Source organism: Prionailurus viverrinus, chromosome A3 (assembly GCF_022837055.1).
Source record: "Prionailurus viverrinus isolate Anna chromosome A3, UM_Priviv_1.0, whole genome shotgun sequence".
NCBI classification, from domain to species: Eukaryota; Metazoa; Chordata; class Mammalia; order Carnivora; family Felidae; genus Prionailurus; species Prionailurus viverrinus.
In genome coordinates, this window is record NC_062563.1 from 111,292,505 (window position 1) to 111,305,641 (window position 13,137).

Here is a 13,137-nt window from a genome sequence, read left to right on the forward strand (position 1 = left end):
GATTCGAACAGAGAGGAGAATAGGAATGAACTATGCATTTGGGAGATGTGCAGGGTAAACAGGCCAGTTTCCTAGAGCTTTTTGGGTTCACGTTTTCATTGAAGCTGATGTGCATTCCAAAGCCAGACATCATTTTGGGATTTTATGTTTTTTTGGCAGTTACCATCCCATTGCTTCTTCTGTTTAGCACCAAATCCCAAATTCATTAAATCAAGTATGTTCCTTCTTTATTTTTAAGCTTGCATTCTTATTTTTATGCCTTCAGTGGTCTTGTTTTTTGTCTCTTTAGTGGCTTACACATTTGGGGAAAAAAACCCACTCAATTGTTTAATGGCTTATTCATGATTAGATATCTGCCATATATTTTAGTTTTTTTTTCCCTTATGACATCTGTGTATCTCTGCCCACTAAGTCACTTATATATGTAATGTTTAACTTACCCAATTAAATTTCATCTCATTTATATCTTTAAAGTCATTCATATTTTTCATACAATGTCATGTTTGATTATGCTGATATTACTTTGGTACTGAAATCTGAATTTTGATCATGAAATTGGAGTTTGCTGTCCTTGTCTGGTGTGGCTTGGGACTTTCCTCAGCATGACTCATGTGAAATAATGCTTGGAGTAATAGAACTGGAAGGAATATCTGGTATTCTTGTCCAAGCTTCTCATTTTATAGAAGGGTTGCTCATACCTAGAGAGGTTAAGGGACATAGCCAAAGACTCATTGTTTGAGAAAGAATGGAAACAAGAGTCTATGTTTTCTGAATTTTAGTCAAGCACCCTTTCATTTTACTGTTGCTTCCCCAAAATGCTGTCTGACAATAAGGAAGGGTAATTGCATTGGATATAACCTTTGTGCATTTTATTGTGAATTCCTGTTTCTTTCCCCCTTCATTTATCTTAGTCCTTAGCCTGTTATATTACAAAATAGATATTAAACCCTAGCCTCACACTGAGACTGAATCCTTTCTCTAAAAAGGATAAAAAATTTTGGTTAGAGAAAGATGACTCACCCTATGAAATGACCAGTATATTAGGAAGTTATTGAAGAAAAATGTAAAACATAGTGTGTGTACTACTTCTGTGGCTCTGTAAACATTACATAAGCTGCCTGTGTTTTAGTTTCCTCATCTGCAAAATGGGGATAATTATGATTCTTCATAATATAGTTTGTGAGGATTAGATGAGTTCATATATGTAAATTGCTTAGGACTGTGCCTGGCACCTAGAACAGCGGGAATGTTAGCTGTCAACTTTGAAAGAGTTTTTAATCACTTGATCTTGTCAGTCTGATTAGTTGATTTTCATTTAGTGTTATTTAGGAGGCCCTTCTTTTTGGTGTTTTTCTGGAAAACAGGCCTTCTGTTGTTTTGCTTTGTTATTTTTTGTTGCATCTTTCACTATAGTATTGCATGTTTATTTAATAAAAGATATGTAGGATGTTAACCTTCATTGATTGTGGTTTTCTTCTTTTTAAGGATTTGGAATGCCCTGACCGATAATTACGGGAACGTCATGCCTGTAGACTGGAAGTCATCCCATACTAGGACCTTGCATTTGCTTACACTGAACCTCTCAGAAAAAGGGGTAAGTTAAGAATTGAGCTGATAGTTTCTGACTAACTGATCCTGAGGATGGAACTAAAAAGTAGCCTTTCTGTTTCACGCATGTTCATTGGGTTGCCTCTTATTTCCAAGTTTCTAGCAATTGGAGTGGCCCACTGTTGCCATCTTGGCTCCACTACTGTCAGCTTGCTAGCACTTTCCTCTAGTTCTTCCCCTGCACACACTCACTTTTGTATGTTTAGCCAAATCTTCATTACCTGTGTATGAACACCAGTGATGAGCATTTTTCTCCTGAGCTTAACTAGCATAACTTTAGTATGCTGAGAAAACTCAGTTATACATTGAGGGTACTGGAATATCAACATAGAGTTAACTTTCTGATGAATTTAAGGACTTGTTGGACGTGACATGTTTTTGGAAGATTCTGTTTCTGTGAGTATTGGGGAACCTAAAAGACATTACAGTTCAGGGCACCTGAGTGGCTCAGTCAGTTAAGTGTCTGACTTTGGCTGTGGTCATAATCTCACGGTTCCTGGGTTTGAGCCCCATGTCGGGCTCTGTGCTGACAGCTCAGAGCCTGGAGCCTGCTTCAGATTCTGTGTGTGTGTGTGTCTCTCTCTCTCTGCTGCACCCTGCTCACACTTTGTCTCAAAAAATAAATATACATTAAAAAAAAAAGACATTACTGTTCTTGGCTAACTGAGGCTGCTTAGGATTCCTTGGTATTGTAATGTGAAGATGTCTTAAGTGTGATCACAATTGATAGGACATCTGGGGTGGGAGTGTAGAAAAGGGAAGATAATTTAATGTTTATTTATTTATTTTTGAGAGAGAGAGCGAGAACACGCAAGTGCGGAGGGGCAGAGAGAGGGAGACATAGAATCCGAAGCAGGCTTCAGGCTCTGAGCTGTCAGCACAGAGCCTGATGAGGGGCTTGAATTCACCAACCACGAGATCATGACCTGAGCTGAAGTTGGAAGCTTAACTGATTGAGCCACCCATGTGCCCCTAATTTTTTTTTTAATGCAGAGATTTCATTTTCTCTTTTCCTCTCCTCCCCTCCCCTCCCCTCTCCTGTCCTCTCCTCTCCTCTCCTCAAGTTTATTTATTTTGAGAGAGAGAGAGAGTGCAAGCAGGAGAGAGTGGCAGAGGGAGACAGAGAATCTCAAGCAGGCTCCATGCTCGGCGTGGAGCCCGTTGCAGGGCTCTGTTTCACGAACTGTGAGATCATGACCTAAGTTGAAATCAAGAATCAGATACTCAACTGACTGAGCCACCGAGGCGCCCCAGGAAGATAGTTGTTTTAAGTGGAAAATCACATTGTTGGTTTATCTAAAGGTGATGAGACATGTAGCCAAATTATGTTAAGTTTCCGGGCCTGACTGTTTGAAGTTCCTTATCATGTAACAGTGTAAACTCATGCCAGATTTTTTGGCACGCTCTGTATTTCATTAAGTATAGTTGTGTAATTGAGAGTATAATGCAGTGGGGCTGTCATTATTTTAAATAGTATTGCTAATGTTTTATGAAAACAGTTTTCTTAAATATATGATTCAGGAAAGCCTGCTGCTATTATTTTCTTGTAAAATACAGAATTTTGCTTCTATTTCCTAGTATTCTAGTAGATACAGAAATCTTACTGTATGTTCCAGTTATTAACCCCACAAAGCTATTTTGTTGACCAACCTGGCATATGTTTAGTGAAAAGGAATAAAACAGCATACCTTATGCTCTATCTTCTGTTTATTTAGACCCTAGCTATCATTTTGGGCTTAGTTCAAGTTTCCCTTCCTCTCTGAAGCTTCCTATTACTGTTTTAGCCTTTGCTGATCTCATGGAATTATACAATTTTAGAGTTGGAAGCGACTTTAAAGGACACTTAATCCACCCTCTCACTTGGGGGGAATCCCCATCTACAGCATCTCTGACAGATGGTCATTTAGCCATGGCCTAAATCCCTGTGCGGGAGGAAAATGCACCTCTCTCTGTGGGAATCGGTTACACTGGTGGGGTTGTGAAAATCTTCAAGGACTTATCTGTCCCACAGAGGTTAGCCCCGTTGTCTCCTGGGTACTAATACTGACAGCACATTGTTCATGTTTCTAACCATTACTTTGTTCTCTTATTAATCATATATGTTTCAGGGTCTGTCATTAGATTGTGACTTGCTGGCAGGTGTCTTTGTAATTGTGTTTTTAGTAGCTATCACTGTGCCTGGCACATAGTGAGTACTAGGACAAGTTATGTTGAGTGAACGAATGTATGATCTCGTCAATGAGACCATAAGGTCAGAGACCATGATGGAAAGTTCTTTTTTAAAAAGTAGCTATTTTTATATTATTTAACATAGTGCTAAATCCATGATAGCCAATTAATGAGTAATTTTTTGTTTGACATAATAAAATATAGCATAGAAGAGAGCCTTTCATAGTTTCAAATGGAAGTACATTGCAGGATGAATGGGACACTCTAATTTAGTTTCATTGAATAAAATGTATGTCTTGTATAGTTCTTAGATTGCACTTTAGGAAGTCACTCCCTTTTTCTGCCTTTTGGTTGTTGTTTTTAATTCCAGAATAATGGTATGGCTGAGGGTAGTTGATTAGTAACCACTTGGAGTTTAGTACTAGTAACTAATCTTAATTATAAAAACCTTATCTGGAAACCTCATCAGATTAAAGTGGACAAGCGATTATCCATCTGTCATCTATCTGTCTGATGAATAGAACTGAAATTAGAAATTAGAACTCTGTTTCTCAGGAAGGAGTGGCACACATTAAGTTCCTTAAGAACAAGTGGGCAATGCGGAACTGTATAAGAAGCAACCATCTCATTCCATTAGATAGCATATCATTACATCTTTTTTAACCTGAGTTATCTTGTTTAGCATTGCCACCTGTGCTCGATCCTTCCCGTGACTGAATTGTGTTAAATTTGCCTTTTGGAAGCATTCTTTAGTTTATTCCAATTGTAAAACAAGATCTATAGGAATTTTTTTTTTCCTTGACGAAGGGAGAAGACATTTCTTTTGCATTAGGCTGAGGAAAACCTTTAGGAAAACCACCATTTGCCAGATTTCAGCTTTTGATTTTTCTTTCATTGAGGTTTAAGATGTTTAAGACGGCATACTTCTGAATTGGATGAGTCTTTTCTGGAGTAAGGCAACTAGTACGTTCCAAATTCTTACATGGGCACATTTTTTCCATCCGAAGCAGCTTCAGTTTCATACAGGGCAGTAGAACCACCGGCTGTGTGTCTAACCTGGCACAGGAAGGAGTGATGGGAACGCTTGGCAGAGAGAAGACACACTGATGCCGAATGGGAGAGTGAATAATGACACCCATGACAGCCAAGGTTAGCTTTCAAAGCCCGAAAGGGGTTCCAGCCCTTAACATATGCCATCTCTGTGGGGAATGGACTTGGCTCAGTCCCGGGAAAGATGATCTGGGATCATTATTTCTGTTGTTATGGAAATCTATTCTAATGGGTTACTGGTATCACTTGTGTATCTTGGCAATAGCTATGAAAACAATTTCTAAATCCAGTGCCGGTTTTGAACATGCTTAGATGATAGAAGGCTTCGGAATCACATTGCTTTAGGAACCTCTCCTGTGCCATCTTCCTCCTCCTGCCATGAGCATTTTTTCAGGGACAGGGAACGTTGTTGTATGCACCTTTTCATCTTCAAGAGTAGAAGCAGGAAGAAGATGATCCTATCTTCCTTAGGGGTCACTTCAAAATTAAAACTTTGTGAGGGGAAAAATAAATCTGTGGTCCTCAGATTATAATGAAGATTGATTTTGGGAAGTGTTAAAATTTAAGGACCTGTGGAGATAATTGTTAGGTCTCCTCTCCATCATCCCGTACATCCTTATGACTACCGAGGCACATGTCATCTCCACTTCTATAATTTTGAAGTCAAACATTCTCCCATTTTAGTTGCTTTTTTTTTTCCTTTCCAACTTTAGACTTTATCCATTTACTTTACATCCAGAGGATGAGGGTTTGGGTCTTTCTCAGTCCTTTCTCCAACCCCCATCACCAAAACTTTCCCTTCCCTTGTCTTTCCAATATAATTATATTAAGATATTTGGTTAAGTTAATTTTAATCATTTACATTGACTGTTTAAATGTTCACAGTTGACCCATTTCCGTATATCATGAGAAATTTCCTCTTGTAATTTTTTTTCTTAGGGTAATAATAATTGCCTTGTGTTTTATTTAAGTTACCATTAGCTCACAGATTCAGCTTCAACAGAGCCCTGAAACTCACTTTAGTAAGTGACATACACCAGATAATCTGTTAGTGTCTGTCTTTCTTCCTCTTGTGCTTTTCTTAACGTCCTGTGCAATAACCATTCTCATCTGACCTGGTCACTCTCTCGTTGAGCATCACAGCCAACATTCTGGGATCTTTACTTCACTTTCATTACGAGAATGCCCTCACCTCTTTCTTGTATTAGATCCCTTGTCTGCTTCCTTTCTGGCTTTCCTCCTGGTTTTAATGCAGCATATTTTGCAGTAGCTGTCTGAGAAAGGGTGTATGAGGTCAAATACTTTGAGAACTTGAATACTTGAAAATGTCTTTATTCCAAGCTCCCATCTAATTGTTTAGCTGGAGATAGGATTCTAGGGTGGAATGTATTGAAACATGGAAATAATAGTAATCGTTTTCTGGCTTCTTTGGTTGCTGTTGAGAGTTCAAATGACATTTTTGATTCTTGATCCTTTTAATGTGTTTTTTTTTTTTTACCTCTCTCTGGAAGCTTTTAGATTCTTTTTTTCATACACAGTCTGAAATTTCACAATGGTACGCTGAAGGCCACGTGCAGGCCTTTCCTAGGCCGATGGTCCGGGAAGAATAGAGTGGGGAGCCATGTCATCACCGTGGTGCAGCATGGAATTGCAGTGTGTGGGGGGAGAGACCCTGGAGCACTGGCGTTGCTCCTCTCCCTGCCTGATGTTCTGAAAGGCAGCCCACCAGCGGTTCCTTGCACTTCTCACTGTGGGTTTCCTACTGGGTGGGTTGGATTCACCCTTACACTTCGGATGCTTCTGTATGAGGAACTAGGGAGGCAGTAGGGACTGCCCTGAAGTCAAGGGCGTGCTTTGATTTAGGCCATAAACTTCAGCCTCCTGAGGCCCAGAGCAGAGTGGAAAATGGCAGTGAAGCAAACAGAAACTTCCAGCACAGTTAGGTTGAAAGATCTTCTTGGAACCTAGAGAGATTTTATTTTTGGAAAGAGAGATGTTCCACTGTAACGCAAAGTATGACCCCCGTGGACAGTGCCAGGGAGTGATTCTTGATATTTTACCCCGAATATTAGAAGTTAGTTTGCAAGTAATTAACTTTATGTCATCTGTGTAATTTTAACATCTACTACTTTTACTATTAGATTGTTAACTAAATAACATTCGCTGCTAAACCCGCCTGTTGCCTCCTTTGGGTGTCTCTATCATTCCCTACAACTTCCTAACAAATACTGTGTAAAACATTCTTCTCCATGGAAAAAGCAGCTACGTGTGTGTCTGTATTGGGCAGTAGGGGTGCAGGCAGCATTCATGCAGGCAATTTCATGTTTCCATTCCCCTCATTTGTGTTTGAGGTGAATACATAAAGCACTTCGTACACTGTCTAGCGCACAGTGATTGGAGTCATTTCTCCCTTTCGAGGGAAGACTCTTTACCCAGACACTGTGACTTTGTTGTGATCAGAATTTCCTGCTTTTAACAGTGGGTTATTTTGCTTTTAGATAAGTGACAGTTTGCTCTTTGATACATCAGACGATGAGGAGCTGAGAGAACAGCTGGATATGCATTCAATCATTGTCTCCTGCGTTAATGAAGAGCCCCTCTTCACTGCAGACCAGGTATTGTGGAGAAATTCATCGAGGAAAGGAAAAGAGAACCTCGAGCTGAAGGACAATTTCTAACTGTGGCAATAAGTGACGGGTTGTTGGAATCTACTGATTTTTCCCGCATTTTCTGTTTATGTAGGCTTATCAGTTAACTCCTCCACTGAGAAAAGAAGAAAGTATATGTAATCCAAAGCAGATGGGATTATGCTAGTTGGGAAGATTCTTCAAGATAGGCAGTTTTCCAGTATAGACCTTGTTAAATCCGTGCAGCGAGTTATTACTAAGGGAGGGTTATTGCTTAACCTGAAATGACAAAAAATATTGTGAGTTTGGTACTTTTTTTAGGGTTGGCAAGACATGGCCAACTCTGATGTATCTGTGTAGAAATTACCCAGTTCCTCTAAAAGCCTGTGTAAAAATCATTAGTACTTATTAGAAGTGCGTACTGTGAACCCGGAAAGAAGTGAGCTTTATTCCTGTGGCGTGCTCTCATAATGTCAACTCTGTGTTCATGTAAACCGCTTGAATCAGCTTTCTCATTGTCTGAATACTCTTCCCACTGCTGTTGTGTTGTCAAAATGTGGTGTAAGAACTCCTTCCTGAAATAACATGCTTGTGGCTGCTCTGACTGTGAATGCTACCACATTACATTTTTAGGCTGGAAAGATGAGGTCGGGAAAGAGATATGTTATGGCAAGGATGGGAGGAGTCCATTAAAATGTGCCATTTTGATGCTCCTTAGTCATATTTGTGGTTAGATTATTGTAGGCCTGGGAAGAGTGTGGTGCTTAAAATGCCAGATAATAGGTTAGAGGGTTGTGGGAGGTTGATCATGATATCTCAGGGAAATACGTGACCCTGTGAGTTCACAGTCTCCTCAGTAATCTATCTGCCTGAATGCCGTAAACTGTTCCTGCTTCTGAGACTTGGAGAAATAGATTCTGCAGCCTCCTCTGGCATTTCATTGTACTGTTTTATAATGCCTATTTGAGAAAATCTTCTTACTAATTACCATAATCCCCACCTCCTTCAGATTTACTTTTCTTTGCCCTTAAGCTTACTGATTCATCCTGAATGTTTTCTTAATAGTTTCTTTTTTCCTTTTTTTTTTTTTTTAACTCTTAGACCTATTTTTTCTAACTGTTGAGTAATTTTTGTGGTTTTACATTCTCACTGACTTCTGTATCCTTCTCAACTTTTAAAAAGTGGAGCAGGACAAGGTACTGTTGGAAGATTCGAGCAGCGTTGCACATGACAGTAGATCATTGTCTGAAAGATGGTTCTGAAATTTTCGTGTTTTTGTGCAGCTTTTTTTCCCTTTAAGCTTCTACATGTCACGTAATTTTTGAATATCTCTTAGTCTTTCACGGAATTAATATATGAAATTCCTTTTCTGCCATTAAAGGGAAATTTTACTGCTATAAAGGTAATTTCTTGCTTTATTTTTTATACTGTTGTATTTCAAAAATTTTATGTCAGTTTGATTAAATGGCTTTCGATTGATTACTTGCATGTGTCATATGGTGAATTTTCTGTCATTTGCTTTCTTTTGACTGTAACGATGATCTGGTTCTAGCATGTGTAAGGTAAATTGTACCTGTGTTTTGCACCATTTCTCAGACCTTCAAGATCTGATAGATCTACTGAATCATGATGGGCATATTAAATATTATTCTGTTTAATTTTGTGTTCAGCATATTGTAAATTTTATTTCCTTGATAAACCATGTTCACTCTTAACAGTCAAAATTGTGATTATTCAGAACACCAACTCCTGCACAGTGTTGGTTAGTGGATATTTCAGTGCCCTTCTTTTCCGGTTGCCTCATGAGCGCCATGTTGCAGAGAGATTGTTTTTCCCAAGTATATCTGATTAACAGTGGTGTGTGTATTTTGGAAGGTTATTGAAGAAATTGAAGAAATGATGCAGGAATCTCCAGACCCAGAAGATGACGAGACACCCACGCAGTCAGATCGGCTGTCGATGCTGTCCCAGGAAATCCAGACTCTTAAGAGGTCCAGTACTAGCAGTTATGAAGAGAGTAAGACACCCTCCTTCATTCCATGCTCTTTAGACTTCCTGTGCATCTCAAACCATCTCCAGAAAGCTTTCACTCCAAAGGCTAAGTTATGCACCCTTCTTCAGCCCTCTAGTAATACTCGGGCATATCTTTATCATTGCTTAGGGACTTTGTCACATTCACCTTTGAATCCTGTACTAGTCGGCTCGGGCTGTGTAACGAAGTACCACATGCCGGGGGCTTAAGCAACGGGAATTTATCCTCTCAGAGGTCTGGAGGCTAGAGGTTCAAGATGAAGGTGTTGGCAGGTTTGGTTTCTTCTGGGGTCTCTCTCCTTGGCTTGTAGATGTCTTCTCTCTGTCCTCCCGTGGTCTTCTCTTTGCATGTATCTCTGTCCTAATCTTGTCATTTTATAAGGACACCACTCACACTGGATTAGAGCCCACCCTAACAACCTCATTGTAACTTAATTATCTTTGTAAAGACCCCATCTCCAAATACAGTCACACTCTGAGGTCCTGGGTGTTGGGACTTTAGTGACATCATAGCCTCACATGAGGAGAAGTGCTGAGAAAAATCTGAAGTGGGCTTTAGGGAGTAGGCCTTCCTTCTTTCTTCCCAGTCTTCAAAAAAATTCACACATTGGGCCATATGTGATTAAATATGTATTTAGTTTAATTGTTTCAAATCGACTTCTGTCTTTTGAAGTGTGCTAGAACCCTGCTAAGTTGCTTGCAGTTTCTTGTCAGCAGGTAGTTTGGGTACTCTCCCTCAGCTTTTGTGTTTGTTCTGTTTCTTGTTCAAGCTTTTTTTAGTCTTGACTGGAGTGCTGTTGGTGGGATGATTGAGTTAGACAAGTAAAGAATGTTGTTACACTTCTCAGCCTCTTGAGAAGTAACTTTGCTGCCTACCTCTGCTCAGTCCTGCCCACCAGAAGTTTGAGGATTATGAGAAGATTGTGAACAGTTTCATTGCTTAGAGTATGGTGTCTGCTCTTTTGGCATGAAACCCCCTGTTGTGCTCGTCTCCCGAAACATTTTTGTCTTAGTATCTGCTGTGCTTTGCTTCTGGCCGCAGGAGTAAAAAGGCTCCCGGTATCTGAATTAAATGAGCTACTGGAAGAAATTGAGACTGCCATCAAGGAATACTCCGAGGAGCTGGTGCAGCAGCTGGCCCTGCGAGATGAACTGGAGTTCGAAAAGGAAGTGAAAAACAGCTTCATTTCTGTTCTCATTGAAGTGCAGAACAAACAGAAAGAGCACAAAGAAACAGCCAAAAAGAAAAAGAAACTCAAGAACGGCAGCTCTCAGAATGGGAAGAACGAGAGAAGTCATATGCCCGGCACAGTAAGTGGTGTTTTGCAGGAGTCCTTGAGCACTTGGAAGCTGCTTCCGTGGTGGTCCCAGCGCTCCAGGCCCCAGGCAGGCAGGCGGTGCCTACGCATGCGAGTGCTTCTCACCGCGGTGCCCACAGGTTCTGGTGGAGAATGCCACTGTGCTCAGCAGTTTCAGAAAGGGGTTCTCTGGGTGAGGACACAGTGGTTTTCTGGGTATGGTCAGGGGAGAAGTAAGTGGAAGGAAGAGGAGGAAGAAAGAAGGAGGGTGTCTTAAAGGTATCAAAGCATTAACGGTGATTATTTATGTTTGGCTGGTGGGCGTATGAATGGTATTATTTTCTTATTTTTGCTCATCTTGCAGGAGTTGTATAATAAACAATTAAAAGGGGGTGCCTCTAAGGGTTGCTGAACTGTGCTGAGCCTGAAAGCACAGACTGATTCACAGTCAGATTCCTCCTGATTTATCAGCGAAGTTGGAACATGAAGGCATTGGAGGCAGTTATGTGACATCAGCCATTTGCTTGAGTGTTTGGCAGATTAGAATATTTCTGACCGGGGACAAAAAAGTTGAGAATATGTGCATCTTTGACTCTTCATGTAAAATTTCTTGTTTTCTGCTTTTTCAGTTTTCTTAAGTGGTCCTCTTAATTTCACGTGATTAAAATCCATCATAAACATTAATTTTATGAGATGTGTTTCTTTATTGGTCTTAGGGCCATTTCATTTTTTTTTTTGATCATTTGAGGCCTTATATGTTGCCACCTTCGTATTATTTGTGTGTGAAGAAATGTCAGTTTTGTTTTTTTGGACTATAATGGTTGTCCAGAGGGATCCAGTTTTCTAAGAGGAATGTCCCTTTTTCATTCTTGATACTGATAACCTGGTAATACGAATTATCACAAACTAGCTATTATGGTTTGTAATAATGTAAGTTCTGCCTTTAAGTCTTGATTTGTTTTTTTCTAAAGAATACTTATATCAGAGAAGTAGTTCTCACTAACCAGCCTCTCATGGAATCCAGGAAAGAGAATGCAGTTCTGGGTTGCTGGGTCACCAATGAGCAGTTGATACAAACAAAGAGATCTCGCCGTTTAGCCCATTCATTGTCTGCTTGGGCCTGTGAGTAAATACATGGTCTTAGTGTGATGTCCACTTGTGTATAGAAAGGACATAGCTTCAAAACATTTGTTTGAATATACAGTTCTGGAAAGTGTGCTTTAAATTTCTGGAGCAAAATTTGGATGTCATATTTTTAAAAACATTGCACCTTTAACTTGCCCTATTATACAAGTGTGATTAAATGAAATGCTTAGTCAAAAAGTCATAGCGTGGTTGGTAATTTCTGTCTGTCTGCTTTTAGGAATTACATGTAAACCCTCCATTTATTGGTGTTAACACTTGGCTGAGGAAAATAAATTTGTCCCTAGAGGGGTTTAAAGGCTTCTTTTTGTAACTCCTGTATAAAAAGGGTTAGAGTGGATTCACTGTGTAATTGTACATGGCATTTATATTGAGAAATGGATTTGGCAAGGTAAGATTTAGCTCTTACTCGAACCTTTATGAGTCATGAAATAGATTCATAGTAAAAGTCCATTTTTTTCACAGTATTTGGACCTGGGAAGTTGCTTCTCGAGTCCTGATCTACTATTTGTAACAAAACCTTTAATCAGGTTACTGATGGCCTTGCTGAGCTCGTGGTACTGGTTCCCTCTAAGCTGGAGAAAGACCATCCCATCTGTGACTCAAGGAGCCTGAAACCTATGATTCTGAAAATAGTGGTGGGTGGCTCAAAAGAACCTTAAAGTGAAGTGGCCAATTGGATAAACAGATTGCAAAGGATAGTACCTTGTTAGACACTTTATAGAACACGTGGTTTGGGCAGAGCCTGACCTCTAAGAGTTATCAGTGACACAAATTTCTAAAAATTGGTGACGTTCTTACAGATACCATGTATTACCTGCTTTCTAACAACATTGGTCGCGTTTTTCTTTTTGCCATAGATATTTTTGTTTTATTAGCAGGACGTGGTTTTCTTTCCTTAAGCATGGAGTAGCCTTCCTTCCATTTTTCCTTAAACATGTTTCACTGAAACAAAACATCAGTTTGTAGTTGGTATAACCCTCTATCCATGTTTGCTAGCTGTTTGTTTTGGTCCAAAGATACTGTAATGAAATATCTGGGTGGGACTAGAGCAGAGTTAAACTATTTAGGTGTTAATTTTGGAGACATTTTGTTTCAAACATTTTCTGTAGGGAAAAAAAAATTGGGGGCTGAGGGATGCTATTTAGATTGAGCACTAGACAGTTTTGGGGAGACAATTGGGGAGGGGCGTAGAAATACTATTAAATATA

General features: G+C 39.7%; 1 protein-coding gene across 2 annotated transcripts in view; it reads left to right on the top strand.

Moving 5' to 3' along the window:
- Positions 1 to 13,137, top strand: part of FEZ2 (fasciculation and elongation protein zeta 2) — a 42,517-nt gene that overhangs the window by 3,314 nt on the left and 26,066 nt on the right. For both annotated transcript variants that reach the window (XM_047854125.1, XM_047854127.1), the window contains exons 2-5: positions 1,486 to 1,594; positions 7,326 to 7,442; positions 9,330 to 9,471; positions 10,528 to 10,796. In XM_047854125.1, the coding sequence (XP_047710081.1) occupies positions 1,486 to 1,594; positions 7,326 to 7,442; positions 9,330 to 9,471; positions 10,528 to 10,796 (637 nt within the window). The remainder of the gene's footprint in view (positions 1 to 1,485; positions 1,595 to 7,325; positions 7,443 to 9,329; positions 9,472 to 10,527; positions 10,797 to 13,137) is intronic.